At 33.0% G+C, this 24,205-nt stretch overlaps 3 protein-coding genes across 6 annotated transcripts in view; 2 read left to right on the forward strand and 1 right to left on the reverse strand.

Annotated features, from left to right (window-relative positions):
- Positions 1-121: 121 nt before the first annotated feature.
- Positions 122-9,030, forward strand: LOC111046186 (single-stranded DNA-binding protein, mitochondrial). Its single transcript, XM_039438748.1, has 4 exons — positions 122-320; positions 3,511-3,601; positions 4,395-4,514; positions 6,510-9,030. Exons 1-4 carry the CDS (start codon positions 306-308, stop codon positions 6,722-6,724), a joined length of 441 nt encoding a protein of 146 aa, XP_039294682.1. The 5' UTR covers positions 122-305; the 3' UTR covers positions 6,725-9,030.
- A 2,688-nt stretch (positions 9,031-11,718) lies between these two features.
- Positions 11,719-16,332, forward strand: LOC111046174. The gene is made up of 3 exons (XM_039438749.1): positions 11,719-11,846; positions 12,604-12,672; positions 13,916-16,332. Coding segments are annotated over exons 1-3 (1,428 nt in total). The 5' UTR covers positions 11,719-11,844; the 3' UTR covers positions 15,273-16,332.
- A 2,855-nt stretch (positions 16,333-19,187) lies between these two features.
- Positions 19,188-24,205, reverse strand: part of LOC111046185 — a 35,876-nt gene continuing 30,858 nt past the window's right edge. For all 4 annotated transcript variants that reach the window (XM_039438751.1, XM_039438753.1, XM_039438752.1 and 1 more), the window contains exons 7-9: positions 22,610-22,717; positions 21,425-21,609; positions 19,188-20,046 (exon numbers count right to left, since the gene is read on the reverse strand). In XM_039438751.1, coding sequence (XP_039294685.1) covers positions 19,932-20,046; positions 21,425-21,609; positions 22,610-22,717 — 408 coding nt within the window. In that variant the 3' untranslated portion in view covers positions 19,188-19,931. The remainder of the gene's footprint in view (positions 20,047-21,424; positions 21,610-22,609; positions 22,718-24,205) is intronic.

A 24,205-nucleotide genomic window follows, 5' to 3' on the forward strand; every position in this document is an offset into this window, starting at 1 on the left:
TGTAAATCACTATTTTCTGCAAAACTTTGGAATAATTAGATTTGAGTAATATTCAATCAATTTAGAAATTATTATGAATAATGTAATTGGAATTCATTCTTTCATTTTTTTTTATATTTATCGATTAGCACACAAATCGCAACTTGTACAACTGCTCAACGGAACGAACATTGAACGAACATGCCGGATTCTGAAGTAAAGTGTGAATTTAGGTTAAAATTTGATTTTGTTTGTACTTTGTAATTCTCAAGAGATTTAGGTCTTTGTTCTGTATCAAATAAGTGCTAATTCACATTATTTCAAATATGTTGTCATCAAAGGTGAGATTTATATCAAACTATATTAATTTATTACATTAAGTTACCACTAAATTTACAAAACTAATTGCTGCCTGAAATTGCACCTTGGTGAGCATTAAAACGTAGAATGATTTCAATAAAATGATAATACTAAAAACTAAACTGTAATATAAGTCTTAGTGGTAAAAAAGTCACGCTTAAGTGTAATACAAAAATAGTTTAGACATTTTTATCTTGATTCTCCACGAACAGATTATTGCTAGTTTTGAATTCATCTTACCGGCCCGGTATTTGTTTATAGTTGATACACAAATGGTCTTTTGGCGTTTGCGTCCCTTATTAGCTACTTAAATCCCTCCAAAACGTTTCGGCCAGTAGGTTCATACTTCATAGCTGCCAACTTTCTGGTACGGTAGCTAGTTTTAGAGCTTGGCAGATAGATGGGCCAAGCCAGACCGAGTCCTTTCCAGCCTTTTGTAAGGCTCATCCATCCTTTGGTAAGGCTTATCCAGCCTAGGGCCAGACCATATCAGGCGTCAACTCATTAGTCAATCGGGCAGCTTTCTGCCCTGCCGACACTGTATACGCCTGAAAAAACATCTTATGCCGCAGCCACATGTTGGTCCAGCCTGGTAAAGGCTCTACCTAATCCTTACGAAGACCAGCGCTGGCAAACCACCAATCCACACACTGGAGCTGGTCGACATTGGCCTTCATTGGGCCAACAAGTGGCTGCGGCATAATAAATGGTCTTGCCCCAAGTCTCTCTGGCCTCATATGGGTCGATGATGAAGAGGCAATACAATCTATGACTAACCTCCATCTTGATCTTAGTTTCTATTATCAAGTTTTACATTTTGACGCAGTCTATCCAGCAAGTCCTTTAATGAATCAACTCTAAAGAGTGTGTGAGAGAGAGAGTGTGAGTGAGCAGATAGGAGAAACATTAGAGAAAGAGTGAGAGAGCGAAGAGGAGAAACATGAGAGAGAGATTACTGAATTACTGATGTTTTGCCTGGTTACAAGCTTCCCCACACTGCATGTGTTCTGTAAAGTGTCTAAAATATAACTTATAGAGTGTGAAGGCTGTGAAAATCTTCTCTTCCACAAGGTGCACAGTGAGCAAATCTCTCACCAGCACAAGGATCCTCAGGCTATGTTAATTGAGTGATTAAAAGTTAAGGCCATGTCTACAAATTCAAATTCATTTTATTGAGCCAAAAAAGAACATACAGGCCAAGTCAAAACATAAAAATAGACAGAATAACAATGTAAAATTAAAAATTTAAGTATATAACAATGGTAAGAATACATTTATAATACAACAGCAGAGTTCAAGTGTCATCATTCAGAAATTCATCTACACTATAGTAAGCCCTATTCACTAAGTATGCATAGAGTTCTCTTTTAAAATTTATTGATGGGGCATATAAACATTTTGGTAACTTTTTAAACAGTCTCAAACCAATTACACTAGGACTTTTGTCAGAGAATCTCAATCTGTGGTGATTAATAAATGGGTCCCCATTGCCACGAGTAGAATAACCATGAACATCACAATTCTTTTTCAATGATTTTATCTTATTAACAATGAATAATACTACTCTGTAAATATAAATACATGGAAAAGTGAGTAATTGTAGTTCTTTAAATGCATTCCTGCACGATTGATTGTAATCCAGGTTTGCCAAGTACCTCACTGCACGTTTTTGTAAAATGAATAATTTCTGACAGTTTAAACCAGACGTACTTCCCCAAAGTTCTACGCCATATACCAGGTGAGTGTAAATGAGAGAGAAGTACACACACCTAGCAATATCTCTATTTACAAATCTTACCATATACCGTAATACAAAGAGACCCCTGCTAATCTTACCAGCTACTTTATCAGCATGCTCATTCCATGACAATCTTTCGTCTACAGTCAAACCAAGTAAATCTACTGCATTAGCATTTTTAATAGCATTATCCCCTATCATGACTAAAGGCTCGATTGGACAGACTACATTGGGCCCGTTCTGTGTACATGGAATGTGGTAAATTGTCCGATTCACAATTTACCAGGTAAAAAGTTCCGCGTTCCATGGGAAGAGTTTTGACAGATTCTGTACCAGAAACTAGTTCCAGTTCCAAAATCCTGCCCCACAGTCGAAGCGTGGTAAATTGTCTGACCTGGTACAGTTCCAAATATCTGAGCTCTCATTGGTCGATTATTGTAGTCTGCTTGCTTCTCTGCGCATGCACTGATAGTTGGTTTGTTTACCATAGCATAGCCATAGAATACATAACCAACAATATGATGTTTGTTAACCATTCATTAAATGAATTTTTCTCTATAGAAAATTCGAGAGTAATGGAATAAAAGAAATGCACACTTTTCTAGACGGTAAGTTTGTAAAACAGCCTTTCTTAATTCACGCAGCTAGTAAACGACACATTTTAGTGTAAATCAACTTTATATGTGCGCGCCAAAAGCTTGAACCAACGATTTTGAAATGGCGTTCCATGGGAACATTTTGCACTAGTCACGTGATGGAACAATTTACGATTGGAACTGGAACAATTTACTGTACACAGAACGTACACATTGGCTTGAAACGATCTGGCAACTTTTCGGAGTTAGAAAAGGATAGCGCTATCTGCATCGTCAAATGATAGACAAGGATAGTGCTATCTATTTTGTCAAATAATAGCAGAGACAAGAAATATATGCTTATCCTTTATCTATGATAATAGACAAGGATAGCAACACCAATGTTAATCAAATACTGCCTATATAACGTATACCTCACTTTGTCTAAGCACAGTATACATACAGTACGGAAACTTGGCTTGTACCCTGACGCTAAAATCCGCCATCTTGTTAGGAAGCGCCGCATTGTAATAGTATTGATGGTAGGTTCGGATCACTCTAATGTTCCGGATCAATTGATCTCATTCACTGCCACGAGCCAATCAGAAAATCAGGATTGGAACTTCCCAAGGTCACGTGACGTGTTTACTATTGGCGTCATGTAAGAAGCATTGGTTAGAGAGGCGATTGATTACAAGTTTCCATTCTGTACTTATTCTGTGGTCTAAGCATATTACGGTACGTTAACTGAATTATGAGTATCATATCAAAATGAATTGCCATAAGTAACTCCCTTGTGAAGGAAACCCTCAATTTCTCATTATGACATTGTAATAATTCTTATTGATGTAATTTCAGGTACTCTCACTGGCCAGAAGACTGCCCACACGTGTAATCCAATCAAGAAGTTTAGCCGATGACTCCGATTATGCTCCACGTGTAGAAAAATGTAAGTAACTTTCAATAATCTAGATAAAATAGAGACATTTCAATCATTTAGCACCAAAATTATATAATCTACTCCCTGCAAACTTTAAACAGATTAATCATCCTAGGAAGTTCAAAACAATAGTACACAATTGGTTGATGAGCAAAGGAAGACAGAACATAGAAAACATTATTTCAAACAACAACTAACCACCTAATGACTTACTAAAAACTAACTAATTAATAATACGCACAAAAAAACTAACAAAACCTACTCTAGAACATGGTACGCCATAGTGGAGTAGGTCAATTTCCACACAGAAAAATCTAAACAAGTAGAGGACACATTATAAGAATTTTTGTAACTAACTATTGTATGTAATATTGTAATTTATCTAATATTTTGTGTAATTGATGTTGTAGTTTTAGTTTTTTTGGGAAATAAACATTTTATTCAATCTTCATTAGTAATAAATAGTAACTCATCTATACTATACTAAAGGAAAGAACTGGCTTATACACGTACCGGGTAGAACATTCACGAATGACGCATCATCACATCTGAACTACTTGAAATTTGCATATAGATTTGTAATTTACCGAGGATGGTTGAAGGTCTATTTCTAGTGCTTCAAGATTTCACTACGTCAAGTTTTCAGTTTGTCTAAATTAAATACAGTATATTTGTGTTTTGAACAGACTTGCGGAGCACAAGTTACCTGCTAATATAACATAATTGTGAACTATTTACCGAGTAAACTTGAAGAATTCGATCAAATTTTCAATTTTCAAAATTAAATTGATTTTGTTTTCAGCTATCAACCATGTGACGCTATTGGGAAGGGTGGGAGCAGACCCCCAAAAGAGAGGGACAGAACAACATCCTGTGGTCGTTTTTTCACTAGCAACTAACACAAACTACAAGTACGATTCAGGTAAAAACCTTTCATTTTCAATCATGTTTCTTATTGTTCAATGCCTGCTATATCAACCTACTATTTATGCTCTAACGCAGGCCGGCCTCGTTTATGCTCTTTTTTCGATCTGGTGCTATCTGAATACTCTGACAACGGACTTGAGCCAGCCAAGTCACTCGGTATTTGATCTCTTTTGGATTCTATTAAAATTTCATAACCTGCTTCTGACTATAGCCTTGGGCATTGTAATTCATATTTTGTGTGAAGAAAACCACAAAATAACAAAATTTAACATAATATTTTTATAAAATAACTTGATTAATTCAATATTAAGTGATTATTAAGTGTTATATTTAATATAGTTTGGTGTTATAATTTCTCTAAATTCAAAATGTTTAACTTATATATTTTTGGACATTTTATTAATTTATCAAAATTTGGGAATGGAATAGTTTTGGGCCAAACCTGTTGTTTTTTCCTAATCATATTTATATGATTTGTGATTCTGTCCTAGAAAATGAATAAAACCATGCAAGTTTGAATAGAACATGAACATAACAGTCATTCAGAGTCACTTCACAAGAAACCGTGAGAGTATATATATTCCAATATGCAGACTTGAAAAGTCTAAGTCGAGCTACCCTGTGATAGGCTACAAATTCGATAACTTGCTACCAACTCAAGTTCGATCTTTGCCAAATAAACGTTTTCTCCAAGTACTTAGATCCTGGTTGATTGTGAATTCATTTTATTCTGTGGAGGAATTCATTACTGCTGATCACAACACCATAGTCTATTTAATTTAATGTGATTTTTTGACTATTTCCCAATATCTGGAGACCACTAAATTGTCTGATCTAATTGTAAATTTGCTTTGATTCCAATGTAACTTATCTGTTTTATTTATTATTGTCTATTGCTTTTGTTGTACCTGTGCAATTTATTGTTTGTTTCTTTAATGTTATTTTGGACTAAAATTTTATAAAAACTGTACACGTGAAATTCTAAACTTTGTCACCTAAAAATTTGGAAGAAAAGTAGCACAAGGACTACGTTATTATTCATCTATCAATGTTTATTTATTTATTTATTCAATCATTCAGAATTATAGTTACAGAAAAGTACCACAGGCTAACTTACGCCCAAAACGGTTTCAATTCTAATTTATACAACAGTCCAAATGTAGCTAGAGGTTATAAGAGTCACTTCAAAATTCTTCAATTACACAAGAGTTACTACATTAGTCTCATTTGCATTGTAAATAAATAAATAAATGTGAATTGTGACATGGCTATATGTAACTTCTATGTTACTTCCATCTGTGTGTTCGGCTCTAAGTAGATGTAATTTTATTGCCAAAAACAACTACAATTTTAATTAGATTGCACAAAGTATAAGTAATTGAAACAGTTGTCATTTGATCATTTCAAATTAATGTATCTCTACTGTGTAATAATTATCTCAAATATCCAATGAAAGCAGTATAAAAGAACTAAGGACTTCTGCTAATGCAAATATTGACCAAAGAACTAAACAGCCGAAGGAAATTTGAAGAATGAAACCGTCCAAAAAATGTTGGTCAATATTTGCAGTAACAGAAATCCTTAGTTCTATCTATATAGCTGTAATTGGATATTAGAAATAATCATTATACAGTAACAATAATAATACTGAGGGTGATGCCCACATAAGCTCATAAGCTTGTGCGTGGGTAATGAGTTAGAGGGATGATGATTGAGACATAACGACTACTTTTTTAGGTAATCGAGACCGAAGGTTTATCGTCTCCTCCGAAAGACGGAGGAATAATATTGTGGCAGTTGGTTAAACTGCAATTTATAATAAAATCTTCCATATTGAATGAAAAAGATTAAGAAATCTTTGGATTTTGACAATTTCTTGGTCTTTTTCATTCAACATGAATAATTACTGTACCACAATATCAACTTCTCAACTACACAAAAAGTGAAAATCTTCCATCTTTGATGATATATTCTGATTATTTCTCAACAGGAGACTTCGGGCAAAAGACAGACTGGCACCGCATCTGTGTGTTCAAGCCGTCTCTCCGCGACACAATCTACAGCTATCTGAAGAAGGGCCAACGGGTGCACGTGACCGGACGACTGTCGTATGGCGAAATCAGGGACGAGCAAGGCACCGCCAGGACTGCGACATCCATTATCGCCGATGACGTCATATTCTTCCAGACAAACTCGGCCGAATAGAGCTGGATTCGCCTTAAGCTGCGTACAGACTTACGTGCCACTAACACGCTTCCGTTCAGCTGATATACAGAAGCTAATGATTATATTTGTACAGACAGATTTTGGTCCAGTTGTACAAAAGCCTGTTCAATTTTAAACATGATTTAATTCCATGAGAACGAACACGCTTTCAATCAGCTGATGTACAGCTGATATACAGAAGATGATGATCATATTTGTACAGAAAAATTTTGGTCCAGTTGTGCAAAAGCCTGTTCAATTTTAAACATGATTTAATTCCATGAGAACGAACACGCTTTCAATCAGCTGATGTTCAGCTGATATAAAGAAGCTAATGATAGCCAATGATCATATTTGTACAGAAAAATTTTGGTCCAGTTGTACAAAAGCCTGTTCAATTTTAATTCCACGAGAGAAGGGTTTTCTGATAAGAAATCTTCTATGATTGGTTCTCGTGGCATTTAATCGGCATTAGTTGATAGAATTTTGTGCAACAAGGTGTAAGATACAGACATAATAGACATAGCATCATCTGATGGAAAGCGAAATGCGCGTGTTTGTGGCGCTTAAGTCTGTACGCAACTTAATATACCAGTATCAGTGAAATGTGGGAATTCAGCTGAGTGGGTGTAACCTACTCCGAAGTAAGACTCAGCTTAAACTGTGAGCATTGAAATAAATAATAGGATGCTGATAGTTGGACGCGATCCCCTATAAAGCTGGATTACCACGTATCATTGCCAGGGTATGTCTCCAGTACAGTGAGAATATTATTCCTATTAGTTCTAATGGGAATCTTCACACTCAGCACAACCGAGCCAGTATGAATAGTCAAATTGAATAGAACATAGTTTATTTTCTTTAGACATAGATACAAAGGAAGGCTAAGCCTCAACTCACTTACGCGACTCAGGTAGAGAAGAGACTCGACTCTAGTCGAGAGCATGTGTTTCCAAATGTTGACACTCAGACCAGTCGATTCTCGTTTCCGCAACGTCACCATTTGAAAACACATGCTCTCGACTAGAGTAGAGTCTCTTCTCTCGACCTGAGTCGCGTAAGTGTGAGTTGAGCCTTAGTGTGTGTTATTTACACATTGAGCGTATATGTGCAAGTGCAAGCTTGGTTATGCATGAACAAGCGTGAGGATGAGATACAAAAGTTGAACAGAGCAATAGGAACACTCACACTGAACGCTTGCACTTGCTGGTTGCGTTCAGTGTGAGCAGCTACTTGTAAGTTACAACGTTTTTCAATGACATTTTCCAGATTTTGTTGGTTTTCGGATCATGCATGATCTGACGTGCACTTGGACTTATACGCATTCAATGTTATCACATCCTTACATTCAAAGTTTCAGGAGGTATCTACCTTCATAAGTCTTATTATAACTTATTGGAATACTATTCTCACTGTACGGGACATGTTCACTGATACTGATATGTTAGAATCTAGTTTTATAGTGTCCACTTTTGACTGGTGTGTACTGAATAGTCAACCGTAGTTGTAAATCGATTAGTTTACCATTAATTAGGATAAGGTTAGGTTTATTTGTGCATTTGAATTACTGTACATGGAATTACAAGTCTATATTTTAGGGTGTTTGTGCACAGAGAGCGGTAGAAGTGGTCCAGGAGTAGGCTATATAGATATTAAATAAAAAGACTAAGAAATTGTCAAAAACCGCAGATTTTTTATAGTTAGAAAGACCGGTTCGGTTGTTACACCATTGTCAAACTCTGATAAACAGAATCTCTTTATCAGAGATTGATAATGATGTAACAACCGAAACCGGTCTTTTTAGATATCAATAAAATCTGTGACTATTGATAGTTAGAAAGACCGGTTTCGGTTGTTACACCATTGTCAAACTCTGATAAACAGAATCTCTTTATCAGAGATTGATAATGATGTAACAACCGAAACCGGTCAACAAAATCTGTGGTTTTTGACAATTTCTTAGTCTTTTTATTTAATATGAATAATTGCCACAATATCAACTTTTCAACTAAACAAAAAGTATATAGATATTCATATATGAATAATTGAGTATCATTGTATTAATAAATTAATAATATCTATGCCCTTCTAAGGTCGCTAGAAGTGGAAACACAGAGTGGTAGAAGCAGTATTAGGAGGATATAGATATTCATGTATCCATGCTCTTTTAAGACAGTTGGAACTCGGTACGTCTGATCGCTCCCTGTGTGAACACACCCCAAGTTAGAGGACATCTCCCTTGATGGATTGCCATCAAGAAAGTTGCGAATGTGTACTCACCCCAAGTTAGAGGACATCTCTCTTGATGGATTACAAAGAAAGTTGCGAGTGTGTACTCACCCTAAGATAGGGAACATAGTCTCTCCTTATAGATTATCTAGAAAGTTGCGAATGTGTACTCACCCCAAGTTAGAGGACATCTCTCTTGATGGATTACAAAGAAAGTTGCGAATGTGAACACACCCCAAGTTAGAGGACATCTCTCTTGATGGATTACAAAGAAAGTTGCGAATGTGAACACACCCCAAGTTAGAGGACATCTCTCTTGATGGATTACCAAGAAAGTTGCGAGTGTGTACTCACCCTAAGATAGGGAACATAGTCTCTCCTTATAGATTATCTAGAAAGTTGCGAATGTGTAACAGTTGACAATAGAATAGTTGTCTAGTGAAGATCTGTTGTTCAGTATTAAGAGTGATCGTCTTAGGGTGCAAATATGGTGGAGCGGCGAAGGTAGCTTGAATATTGAGAGTGTTGAATTTAAATGGAGGCGAATAGTAGAGCTGTATGTTTCGACCCATTTCAATACATGTATTACATTTAACAAGCTTGAAGCTACCTTCTTCGCTACACTATGTTTTCACCTTCAAGTGAAAAAATGTGAGTGATTATACCTGAACAAAATTATTTGAGAGAGGAGTATAATATTATTTGTATGTCTATTCGTATTAAGAAATTTGTAAGAAGAAAACAAGGGATTTAGGATTGTTACAGTGACCCTGTAGAATGAGAACTTGTTTACAAAATTCAACATAATGTATAATTTTTATTACCTTTTTTGAAATTATGTTTCTGTAAAAAATTCTCTAGTTACTCCAGTGCTAGTCGACCTTATTTACAAACAGATCTTTCTCATACTAAATAAAAACCTAAAAAATGGTTTGTAGAATACAGAATGATTTTTTTCCGCATAATCAAACTTGAAATCATTGTTATAATCGGAAATGGCTTGGTTTTTTTGTAGGATTGTTATTAGCTGACAGCTTTCTAGTTTAAAATTACTTTGGTAAGATATAGAAAAAATAGTAATTGTATATTTAGAAATCGGTATTAATTTAGAAAACAGGTTCCATTCTGATTTTTGTCGTAAAGAAATGATTTTGTTAATTATCAGTAAAAAAGTATTTCATACAAATCCTATGGATACGAAATAAACTGTTTTCCCAAATGCCATAAGACCATTTTACCATTTGTAATTTTCTATTATCTATCATAATTTATAATAATATCTGCATTAGAATTATCATGGTTATTGACAAAAATCTCAAGTTTTATGCCTGATGGATTTAATTGGATTTTGATGTTGTCTGTATCTTATTTGAAACATTACTTTATTTTTTATCTTCTACACATATCTTCCAAATTATTATATCTATCTTGGTTTTGTTATCACTCTACTTAAATTGTTGTGCGCATATATTGATAAACAACAGGTTACCTCATTGTATATTTTTGTATGTCTTTTTTATACTTTACTCACATTGAGAATAAAATTGTTGTGTGATTCGATTCTTTTTTGTTTTTGATTTTTCCTTTAAACATTGTTTGATGAGGGTTGAAGTGAATGGTTGTTTTCACACTTACTGATTGTCGGCCGATACTCAAAACTGTCCTCTGATAGGCAGAGAATTAGCTAATCAGAGCACAGTTCTGAGTGTCGGCCAACAATCGGTAAGTGTAAAAATGGCCAATGTCTCAACATAGGGCCGTCTGCGCAATAATATCGCCCTTCTAAGATTTAAAAAGGCAGCTATATTCAATTCATAATTTTATAATCAGATCAGGCAGAGAATTGGCAACGCTCTTCTCCTATCTTTCATCACTGCCATTATAACGTGGACCTTACTATAGTGTAATGAGCGCAATAAGAAGCAATGCCCCATATTCGCTTGGACACCTGGTGATTCACTGGTTGCTGAAATTGTTGGCTGAATGTAAAATATTAGCTTGTATACTACTACACCAAATTAAGAAGTCACTATCTAGTCAAAATATCGCTATTAATTGAGCTTTCTACTTCATAAATTGACTAGTGAATGTGAAGGTAATGTAGTTTTAAAGCACGCTGTATACAAATACCGTACATAGGCAGTGGCTTATAGCTGCCGGTTAATTTTTAATATTGATTAATTCCACAAGAACCAGAGAAGCCTTCTTATCAAAAAGGCCTTCTCTGATTGGTTCACTAATATCAATCACCGTTAAAATTTAACCGGTTTTTGTGTACCGGGGCTAGGAGTTAGAAATGTGTGGTGTGCGGAACTTAAAATATAATGTACATGACATTTTCCCCCAGCAAATGGAAGCCTTAATGACAGTGGATGCAATTATTGTCTGTGTGCAGGATGCATGAGGAAATAATTTTCAATTACTAGATTGCTAAAATTACTATTTATTGAGGCATTTAAATTAAAGAATAAATGATTAACCGGTACCTCCCAAAAGATAAAGGCATGACATAACCTCACTTCAGTACAGATGACAGAATGAGAAAAGCAATGCCATCACGATCTGACATGAAAATAAATTCGTGGTCACGGGAATATATAAAAATATAAATGTATTGATAAACAACAATTATATTATATACCGTAAGTTATTGAATTTTAAATTTCACTCTTAATAATATTTCAATAAACAAATTATCAACATTGAATAATTATTTTTTGAAAACTTTTTCAATATTTTTAAAAGTTGTTGCAGGTGGTCTTGGAGAATTCATTGCCATTTTTTAGAAGTTCAATTCAATTGCGCTTTGATAAGATATCTGTACTGAATAAAGAGTTTTTGTTTTGTAGTTCTATATTAAAATTTATATTAAGTTTCTTATTCTGTGAATTATGTAAGTTTTATAATAGTTTTTATTACTGCTTAATTTCAAATGATTAAAATGATGTAGGTTTAGCATTCTTATAAAACAACTTTCGTGTCTTCGGGAACTTTATCGTTGGTGATTTATGAAAAATTACTTTATTTTCTTTATAATAAATATGTTTTCATATTTCAATTTTGAATAGAATTTTTTTAACAATAACTAAACTAATTTTATATAAGTTGATAAATAGAAATCTCAACTGATTCAAAACTTTTACAATACGGTAATAATTTCAGAATTTATAGACTGGTAATTTGCAAGAGGAAACTTTTATTTCGGTTGTTTTCAGAACGGAATTATAGGCTATACTTTTTCTCATAACATAAGCCATAACAGCATAAATGAATTCTATCATTTCTTTTCAATTTTTATTATCGACTGACAAACAACTTTTAAAGTGGGTACCTACCTAGCTTCTTTTGGCTGTTATGGGATCGCGGAATTGAAAATGTCAGGAACTAAAAAGGTCATGGCAGCTCCAATTCCTTGTTCCCATGACAGCTAGTGAAAGCTTTCATTGTCCCTTAGTGCAGGCTGCTTTAACTTTTTTGTAAGTCAGTAATAAAAATTAAAAGAGTTCCTCAATTATTTATTTATGCCATGATGCAGCGTGCTTGTTACATAATATATATATAAATACAATTATTTCATTAAAATTTAATATAAACTACCACGGCCTGCCTATTCCAACATATTCATAGGATGACATTTTTTTCAATTTCAGGATGGGTAACTCTACTTCATCTTCTAGCTCCGAGGACGAACAGGATCAACAATTAAATATTCTACAAAGGTAAATAAATAAAATTCCTAGGTGTTTCACAATCCTAAATCCCTAAATAAGTTCTGCTACTGATTGGGAAAGTTTATTTCCTATGCATTTATTTGCGGTTGTAGAACTTGCAAATTAATTTAAGGGTCGACAATTTAAATGATCAATCCGACAAAATATAAAATTTGGCATCTTTCCAGGGCATTTCATACCTAATATATGTGTTTTTGGACAAGGCTTCTTATGTTTAAATATGAATAATATGGATTTTAAAAGTTGAACGAACTTCCTTTCAATTAAATTCTGATTACGGTAGCCTAGGTACTTAATTTCACTTTAAAAATATCAAGTATTTAGAAAATCTCAACAATGTTTTTTTATGTTAAAACTTTCCAAAGTGGTTTCTCAATGTAGACAGGCTATTACAATTATTTTATTTTTTCGCATTTCATCAATTAGGCTACTTTTATGATTTGAGGCTGACGACTTTATGTTGAACTATTTTGAGCATGGAATGAAGGCTAAGTTTGAGGATTATTGAAGAAAAAGCTGATATTTTATTGTTTCATTCAATGAATAAATCCACAAAACTTAATTTAGAATTCATCCAAAATCCACAATTTTTTCAAAAATCGTTCAAATTATTCCTATATGTTCAATTTTTCCTGCTTAATTCAACATCTCTGAATTATTTGTTTCCAAAATTTCACATCTTATGTTTTTGCGAATTATACATTTATTATAAATATTTTGTATTATTGAATTCCTGTGTCTCTCTCTGCAAGATTCTACATATTTTGTTGAATTTCTGTGTTTTCTCTGCAAAATTCTACATATTCCATCGATTTCTAGTGTTTTTTCTCTATAAAATTGGATATCTTATCAATAACCTGATGTGGTTTTCTTTTTTCAAATGTAGCATTTTAGCAATTAATGTAAATTTTTATGTATAATATATATGTAAACTATACGTATTTTTAAATATTTGACATAGTTTACCAAGATTGACCTAAAAATACGTATTATATACGTGGTGTGCTGACTGGGATATCTTATGTTATAGAATCTCTCTGTGCTTTGATTAGAATTTGAATTGTATTAGAGGTGGCTATGCTATTATCATTCATCCAATCATCATCACCTAGCCTTAAAATCTTCTAGAAAGTCGCCTTTGTAAAATAATAAATAATAAATTATCGTATCTCTTTGTGTTTTGCTTATAATATGACATTTAATATGCAATTTTTGTGATTTACTTTTACAGTCTGTCCAACTTTGAAACAGTATCGCCGCTAACAATTGCCAAGGCATTCTGCGAAGCGGTGGACTCTGACCGCAAAACGCTGTTCAAAGCTTTGCACGAAAAGGTGCAACTCAACTGGTTCGGCCGAACTGTTAGACGATCAAAAAACGTCATCAAGTTTCTCAATTTAATTGCACCGTACACCAGCCATCAGGACATCTCCGCTTCCGAGATTATCCCCGACATTTCCAGTTTCAGTTGGGATAGTTCTGACAGTGATGAGGAATATGAAGAAGAAGGAGACATTCAAGAATCATCAAACATCAATGGCACCATAAGAAAGAACTCCCAAGCATCATCAAACATTGACGCTCAACGAGATAGCAGCAAACTATCGAAGACTGATCCAAAACTGCCAGAAACCTCCCAAGAACCGACCAAAACTGAAAAAGGTCAACAAAAAATTCACCAGTACCTCACCAGTGTTAAAAATATTAAGTCTAGTATGCTGATTGAGCTGGAATGCAAGCCACTGAGGGAAGACCACGTGGAAGTGGAGGCAGATATTTCGAAAAATCATCAAAACCTGGGGAAAATTGAAGGAATTGTTAAAAACTCAGCGAAAACCGGAGGACTAGATCAAGGAGTTGAAGTGGGACCTGCACCTGTCGCCAAAAAAGACAACCTAGGAAAAAACAAAGGGGTAGATCAAGGAATCGATATGGGATCCGCACCTGTTACCAAGAAAGAGAACCTGGGAAAACGCCATGCAGAGGATAATACATTTTTTGAAAGTCTGCGAGTTGAGAGACAAGAGAATAAAATGAGGGAGAATATGGAGAAGTCGTTCAATATTGAACCAGAATTGAATAACAACAAATATGATGATATTGTACCTAGATTGGAGAATATAAAACCATTGGGTGATGATAATTATGATGAAGTTGTACCTAAAATTTGTTGGTCCAAGTTGAAAATTAGCAGCGAGTCTGAGTCTCAGAAGAACTGTGGAGACAATGAGGAGAATACATTGAAGAGTTCTGAGCAAATCAACAAATCAAACTCTAACCTGGAAAATATAATGCAAGTTGATGAGACACCCGAAGAGCTTTCAGAAGTTCCCAAGAAAGTGGAGAAGAAAGGAAGTGGAGGAATTGAAGAAGCAAGTTTGAGACAGGTATTGATAAAGGGGACATTTTTCATGGGCAAGGCTGAGAAGAAGGGTCAGAAGAAAAGGGTGTGGGAGAAATTGATGAGATCACTCTCTATAATTTTTGATAGGCAGGATATAAAATTTATTGAATATACGGGTGCGTCGTGTGCGAGAAATTTGATGAAATTCTATGATGAGGAGGATGGTGAGGGAAGCAGTGAATAAACCATGAGGCATTCAATACATTTTTTAAATGTATCTTGATTTCAATACCATGTGATAAATATCGTTATCTACCTCATATTGAAGAGTCTCCTATAGCTATAATTCGCAATACATTTTTCAATGTATCTTAATTTCTATACCATGTGATAAATCGTTATCTACCTCCATTGAAGAGTTTCCTAAATAGCTATAATTTTCAATAATTGTATCTAGACCTTATTTCAATCAAAAATATCAATTCATACTATAATATAGATTTTATATTATGTGTAAACAGCTTAAGTCTTAACAGAATCAAGGTATTCATTGGAGAATTTCCTATAGGTAGCTATAATTTGCAATGCTTTTTTCAGTGTATCTTAATTTCAATACCATGTGATAAATATCGATATCTCTACCTTGTTTGAAGAGTTTCCTAGGTAGCTGTAATTTGCAATAATTGTATCCAGACTTTATTTTAATCAATAATATTAATTTATACTATGTTACAGATTTTAAATTATGTGTTAACAGATTAGGTCTTAACAGAATGAAGGTATCTTGATTGCAATATCATGTGATAGATATCGATATCTCTACCATGTTAATTAAAAATAATTTGAAATAATTGTACCTTAAAGTTATTTTTATCAATTAGAATCGTTTCTATATTATGTGTTAACAGATTAGCTCAATTTTAATATAATGTAATCAACGTATAGATATAGTGAAGTTTGAAGATATTAGATAGTCATCATGAATATTTTAATAATTATAAAATTTATGACAAGATTCATTCAACAGATGAACAGACTCCAAGATGGATAGAATATTGTTCTCTTCTTTTTAATCTGCAGAAAAACGTTGTATTCTGAAAATGTATCTTCAATATAGCTATTTTCTTTGTTTAATTTCAAAAAATGTACCGGTATGTGATTTGAAATATTTTGTTGTCCATCGTGAACATTACGACCAGAGTTGAATATCTTGGAAAACGCAAAACAAATATTATAGCAATTAGAAATTTTGATAAAATTGAGCAAATTTTATTTATAGCAATTATGAAATTCATTAACAGACAGACAAGAAAAAAGTGTGAGTTTATAATAAAGTTGTAATAAGAGAGATTTTAGTATCATAGCTTGAAACAAAATGTTTTGTTTCTTTTTCAAATAGCCTTTGTATCTAATAAATAAATGTTTTAGTTCAAATCTATTTTTTGTATCGCTTTTTTATTACAATAGAACCTCCCCCATGTCATAACTCTTTATAGTATAATTACAAATCTTAAGAACTTTGTTGTAGTTTTTATACTGTATTAATTAGTAAATATTTGAAAAACATTCACTTTTTTGGAAAATTGAGGTACCTATACATTTCACTCCTGGGTAATACTTATTTATCAATCTATTCTTACAACATCAATATTCTTAAGAGCTTGAATAAAACAGGAAACATGAATTATTTGACTGATTTATATCTGAATAAAATCTGTATCTTGTAGCCCTATTCAATATTTTGGAAAGTACAATGAAATATTTAGGCTCAACTCACACTTACGCGACTCAGGTCGAGAAGAGACTCGACTCTAGTCGAGAGCATGTGTTTCCAAATGGTGACACTCAGACCAGTCGATTCTAGTCTCCGCGACTGTCACCATTTGAAAACACATGCTCTCGACTAGAGTCGAGTCTTTTCTCGACCTGAGTCGCGTGAGTGTGAGTTGAGCTCAATAGTGTTCCTTTTCTCTATTTTTCATTGATACGACAAATAATTATTTATTTATTACAATCATATTCCACAATCACAATATCCAATCAATGATTGGGAAAGAATCAACAGGGTAATAGTTAAGTTTTAAATAATATTATAATGGTTTCAGTACTAAGAACAAAAATAAATTTCTTTATTTAACAAAATAAAGAAATAGACGCGATTTTGGACAACAGTCTGTTTCTAAAGATCAAATTGATGGAGCGTAGAAGCTAGATTGTATCTGTATCAGAAAAGGTAGCATTAAAGTAGGCTACTTAAATAATGCATGTATCCAAATTTGTCTCTAATCCCTTCTAACTTCTATCCTACTAGTAGTTCTGTGAACAGTAGACCTCACGCAGTATTCTCATCCACAAGTACCTGATTGAAACTATAGACCTTATGGAAATACAGCAATAGACTGTGTAATCACTTGTCAGCTGATTTATGATGAATAATTCTATAGTCTGATTCTTATTCTAATATTGGCGTATGAAGGAGGCTCCTTTTTACTTTCCTTGCCCTATTACCATAGGTAAGGAAAGTATTGCTTTCCGAAAAAAATTAAGGTACCCCAATTTGTAAATTTCTATACGTTTCGAGGTCCCCTGAGTCCAAAAAAGTGTTTTTTGGGTATTGGTCTGCGTGTGTGTGTGTGTGTGTGTGTGTGTGTGTGTGTATAGCTGCGTACACATATACGCTCTTCCAACCCGCACCGAGCACGCTCTCCTATGTACCGCCTCGTTCCTCCATCGAACTACAGTCGCGCCGCCCACGCACCCATCATGAACGTTACGGAAGATGTTAGATCTTCTCGCGTTCCCCGGTCGAACCATTGTTGCTCGCCGGTCGATCATCAATCGCTCTGCTGGAGTGACGTTCGGTTGCGGAGCAGAGCGAAAGTCTGTACGCACCTTAAGAGTGTATGTGCGTCTGTGTACACGATATCTCATCTCCCAATTAACGGAATGACTTGAAATTTGAAACTAAGGTCCTTCCCCTATAAGGATCCGACACGAACAATTCGATCAAAAGCAATTCAAGATGGCGGCTTAAATGGCGAAAATGTTGTAAAAACAGGGTTTTTCGCGATTTTCTCGAAAATGGCTCCAACGATTTTGATCAAATTCATACCTTGAATAGTCATTGTTAAGCTCTATCAACTGCCACAAGTCCCATATCTGTAGAAATTCCAGGAGCTCCGCCCCATCTAGGTAAAGTTGATTTTAGACTTCCAATTATCAGGCTTCAGATACAATTCAAACAAAAAAATCCAAATGGAAAAGATTGAGCATGAAAATCTCTACAATTACGGTAATGTTCAGTAACATTTTCACCTAAAATTAAAATAAGCTTGAAGTTCAAGAAAATAAGATTATTCAATTTGCAAACTTTTGGCAAGTATTGATTCTATTAAATCATTCACTATGAAGAGATAGCAGACCTCGTGTATCTCCAGCGTTATAGTCCTGTCACCAGCTGGCTTAGATCTTTGAATAGTAGACTTGAGATGCGCGGGAACACTAGCGTCAGGTGATAAATTTTCATAACGTCAAGGAAAGTTGTGTGAGTGCGCCACACCAGATTTTTCCTTTTATATTTCCTTGAAATGCAAAATTTCCAAAAACCTTATATATACGTCAACGCGCAATTAAAAAAGGAACATACCTGTCAAATTTCATGAAAATCTATTACCGCGTTTCGCCGTAAATGCGCAACATATAAACATTTAAACATTAAGAGAAATTCCAAACCGTCGACTTGAATCTTAGACCTCACTTCGCTCGGTCAATTACTGCCTTCGCCTGTATGATCTGACACAATTGAATACATTATTTACAAAACTCCAGCTATCTTCTCTGATACACTCTACTTTCACCGCTCCACTATGTTCTGACCCTCAGAGCTGCATTCGTACACAGCAGTGAAAGTGAACATTGAAATTATGACTCCCATGTGTTTTAATGGGACTATTCATACACGCTAAATGTGAATAGTCCAATAAGAACTCATGGGGATTATTTTTCACTGTCACTGTAGTGTGCGAATCCAGCTTCATATTGGATTTGTGAGATTCATCTAATGAATAATATTAATAAATTGTCATTATCAAGTGAAAAACAGGAAATTGTACACTTCACAATAACGACAACTCAACATTTCAATCAATAAGAGGACTCTCATGGTACGGTATGTTATCTCTTTATTTTCCACAATATAACAACAAACTTCAATATTCATCATAGGTATAACTTACACTTAACACAACAAATCAAGTTTTGATAAAACCATCAATCGTTACCATAAAAATCTAAATAATACGATCACAATCTTAAGTAGTTCTCATTAAATTAAAATCACACAAGTCATTTGTACAACGAATATATACACAAACACAAATAAAAATTAAACAATAAATTAATAGCAGAAGTCAATAGTATTATACAATAAGGTCCGGTTGCACTGAAGCCTGTTAAATTTTAATTATGATTAGATTCCACGAGAACCAATCAGATAAGGGTTTTCTGAGAAGAAGCCTTTTCTTTGATTGGTTCTTGTGACATTTAATCAAGGTTGAAAATTAACAGACTTTTGTGCAACCGGGTGTATATGTGTTGGATTTGAATAGAAAAATAGGATATACGGTAAGTCAAATTATGTTATCAATATTTTTAGAACGGATGTGTTGAATCTTCTATGTTGTTTTCTCTTCAAATCAATGTTGTTAGATGAAACGTTAGTGTCAAACTTTAATTTTCAAATTATAAAGTTCCTAGAGAAATAATTATAGATAGATGAGGTGAGTTTAAATGAGATGAATTCAAATTATAAAGAGATAGTGGTGAATTATTATCCTAAAATTACTATTGACTATATCGACTTATTTATCGAACAACTGCTATATTGCTAATACAGTTTTAATGACTAATGTTTCTGGTTTTGATCATTTTGGATTAATTTGTAGTAGTTATAATCATCTCGATTTCTATCACTGGAAGCCAACTGCACTTCAGATCCGGTACTGTGTATCTGCTCACATCTAGAAATAAATTATAAATAATGCATTCAATAAATCTGATAATTTAATCGATATTGCTCAAAAGAAACTTGAAAAATATTCGAAGAAAAAATAAAAGATTTAGATTCAGTCAGCGTTTTAGGATTTTCGTTTAAGAATGATTATGAAAATATAAAAATTGATCAATGATCATTCAATCAATATTCATTGAAAAAACATTCATAGAAGAAATGTTACTTGATTAAAAATATTCAGAGAAAAATTAAAAATCAATCAATAATGATTCAATCAATATTCCTCAAAAATCATTCGGAGAAAAAGTGAGAGTTGACTCTATGATAAACATTTTCCTAGTATAAGCACAGGAGACATAGAAGAATAAAAGAATCCCGTGCTCTCTCCTCTGGCTGTGGTATAAAATTTGTCGTGAAAATTCTTGAATAAATTCGTGAAAAACTATCCTGATGATTTCTGCGACTGCAAACATTGACAACAGGGAAAATAGCTGAGGAAAGATCAGCTTTTAACTCTGTCATCATTCTTAAGGTTATAATCATCTATACTTCCCATCAAATCAATACTTTAAACAATAAGCATTATTTATAAAAAACATAAATATATACCTTTCATCCAACCAATGTTGACCGTTTGAAATGAATCTTACTATATAAAAGTAAATAAATATTTCTTTGACAATTAAAATAAACATATGAATCTGATGATGCTCCTCCTTTGGAGTGAAATGCATTCCTCATTTCTCATCAAACAGTAAGTGCTCTCTAAATTAATATTCACGTGGAATCATCCTGTCTAGACTACCTATAACCATAGAGAAACAATAGAATAAGTAGATATCCCATGGTATAGGGCGTTTATGTCGCAACTTTTACTGTTATCTCAAGCCAATAGTCCACGTAATTCTTTCCTGTGAAGCTTCATGACACTGGTAGTCTCTCATATTGTGCCGTTCATACACTCTTACCCGGTCAAAACAGTAAAAATCGACAATAATCGGTTTGAGATGACAGTAAAAGTTGCGACATAAACGCCCTATACCAAGGGATATCTACTTACGCTATTGTTTCTCTATGCTACAACTAAGTTGAATAAATATTGTTTCATAGAAAAAAAAATCGATGATCGCTACTAGGATAATATTACAGAAATTATTTGTCCGAGTGGGAGGCATATTATCGCATATTATCAATTTTCAATAATAGGCTATTCATTTTATAAAATTATTTATATTTTAATACTGTATTTCAATGAATTATTATTGTCCGAGTGGGAGGAATATTATCGCATATTATCAATTTTTAGTTTTTCGTTCAATAATATTCATTTTATAAAATTATTTATATTCTAATACTGTATTTCAATGAATTATTATTCTACTCACAAACACGTCAAGTTGCTGAAAAATTCGCCAGAACTGCATTCGGTCACTGTTCTGCATTGACAGGAGCAGTTCTTGGGGTCCCACACTTTCACCTTGCTTTCTTGTAGACATTTCTCTTTGGAGTCGATATTTCTACAGACACATTTGCATCCATCCGCTATGTACTCTTGCATAGGTGTGCAGTGCTGGAGAAGATCAACAACAATACAAGAGATCAATAATCAAATAAAATATAATATAAATGATGAAATATAAAATATATAATATGTTATAAATAATATAATAATAATCAAATATCAAATCCACATCAAATCAAGTATGAGATAATGAAATATGGAATCAAATAAAGTGTTAATGTGTGAGGAGTGTATTGTTTATGAATTACCTACATTTTGCTATCACCATTTATGTCATGTGAATGATTATTTTAGTGGTAATCGAATAGGTGGATAATATGTGAGGTTGTTTGTAAACTACATCTTTGATCTATCACCATTTATGTCATGTGAAAAATTATTGGTGTGGCAATTCAATTTATATTAAAATGTTTGTAAGTATTTGCACTGAAAATTGGACAAGTGAAACACACTTTTAGGACTAGTATATGAATAAAAAAATTCGGTGGAAGATCAGTTTCGGGATGCCCCAGGCAGTTCCTTCTCCAATCATTTTAATTAATTATGAATCAATGAATGAATACCGGTAATACAATTGAAAGTAGAATGACCTAATATATTATTAGAATAAGTACAATCACTTGCGGAAATAAGTATCAATATATGATACATTGACATTAGAGTAAATTCCTACAGTCTGATGATGACCAACAACAGGTCGAAACGATCGTCACTACCAATGTAAGTGCATTTTCACTCCATAACTGTTTTTAAAATTCAAGTTTTATCAATATATAACTGAAAATATTGGTTCACTCCTGATTAGAAGTAGAAAAGAAATGTTTATTATATAATGATCGAATTGAGTAGAATAGTAGGAAATAGTACAGGCTCAGCCTAGTTTTTCCTCCAATGTCATAATTGTAATATGATTATAGTATTTTATACAATAAATGAATAGATAAATAAAAATAAATATTATTTCAATTCAAATAAGCACAATAACTAGCTAAATCTCAGGGTCACAAAATATTGTTCAATTTCAGAAAGATAATAGTTTTATACTCACATGTTTCTTGACTTTACACTTGAATTCACACTTCAAATGCCTTTTTACTGGAACAATCTCTTTTCCGATTGGTTTGAAACCACCATTACCGTAGGTAAACAAGTTCACCTGTAAAATGAAAAGATGAATCACATTGAGATTTGACGTACTACCAAATTTCTCCAAATTGGTTTGATAGTTTTCACCTGTTGTGTTGTCTAAGGTAAGGCGATCGGTTCCTATCTTGATAGAAATTATGAATGGGTTTACTGTTCATATAGGGTAACATCACAGATTTTGTTTCATAAGTTATTATGAATTTACAATTAAAACAGATATAAGTACAAACTCCGATATTTAAAACAGAAAAATACTCTGTTATTTGAACTATTTCCAACGACACTAAAGTCTAATATCTTTGAATATCAGTTATTAAAACTAGTACTCACTGGTGGAGCGCTTTCGAGTGTTGAGAATGGATTTAAAAAATCCGAAAGCGTTCCACAGTGAGTACTAGTTTTATAACTAATATTCAAAGATATTAGACTGTAGTGTCGTTGAAAATAGTTCAAATAACGGATTATTACTTGCAGTTCGTCATGAATAGTGAAATAGATGAGAGAAATACTGTCACAGATAATATAATGTAGCACACGCTGATTGATAATCATTATTGAGTGTAGTATAATCATCAGTTTCAAATTATTTCTCTATTGGCAAGTAATTGTATTGCCATGAAACTGTTTTTTTTCAAGAGAAATTGGCTTGAAATTAGCTGCTATCTTAGAAAATGTAAGACTGATATGAACGGTAGTAGCCTATTTTTGTTTAGTATATAGTTGATGAAATATTAATAATTATTTTTTATTGGCATATTCAAGTGATCGTATTGTCATAAAACTGATTTTTTCAAGAGCAATTAGCTTGAAATTAGCTGCTATCTTAAAAAATGAAAGACTTGATACGAACGTTAGTAGCCTATTTTTTTAGTATATAGTTGATGAAATATTATAATTATTTTTTATTGGCATATTCAAGTGATCGTATTGTCATAAAACTGATTTTTTCAAGAGCAATTAGCTTGAAATTAGCTGCTATCTTAAAAAATGAAAGACTTGATACAAACGGTAGTAGCCTATCTTTGTTTAGTATTCGTTAAAAGTGGTGATTGAGTGGAATATTTCTGATTAATTTATCAATTCAAGCCATCTAAATTCAAAATTTATAGTTTCAATGTTTATTTTGGACCAAAATTTTATAAAAATTATACACGTGAAATTCTAACCTTATCTTGGACTTTTTCACCTATAAATTTGGAAGAAAAATAGCACAAGGACTACCTTATTATTTTATCTTATTCTTTTATCAATGTTATTACATCAGTGCCATTTGCATTGTAAATAAATAAATATAATAATAAATAATAAATAATAAATAATAAATAATAAATAATAAATAATAAATAAATAATAAATAAATAATAATAAATAATAAATAATAAATAATAATAAATAATAATAATAAATAATAAATAAATATAATAAATAATAATAATAATAATAAATAAATATAATAAATAATAATAAATAATAATAATAATAAATAATAATAAATAAT

This window comes from Nilaparvata lugens, chromosome 12, assembly GCF_014356525.2.
Source record: "Nilaparvata lugens isolate BPH chromosome 12, ASM1435652v1, whole genome shotgun sequence".
Classification (NCBI taxonomy): domain Eukaryota; kingdom Metazoa; phylum Arthropoda; class Insecta; order Hemiptera; family Delphacidae; genus Nilaparvata; species Nilaparvata lugens.

What these genes read in the sequence shown, in the direction of transcription:
- LOC111046186 (XM_039438748.1), top strand. An exon ending in TGCTCCACGTGTAGAAAAAT is followed by an intron (nt 3,602 to 4,394) that starts GTAAGTAACTTT and finishes TTTTGTTTTCAG; the next exon opens with CTATCAACCATGTGACGCTA. An exon ending in AAACTACAAGTACGATTCAG is followed by an intron (nt 4,515 to 6,509) that starts GTAAAAACCTTT and finishes ATTTCTCAACAG; the next exon opens with GAGACTTCGGGCAAAAGACA.
- LOC111046174 (XM_039438749.1), top strand. An exon ending in CAATTAAATATTCTACAAAG is followed by an intron (nt 12,673 to 13,915) that starts GTAAATAAATAA and finishes TTACTTTTACAG; the next exon opens with TCTGTCCAACTTTGAAACAG.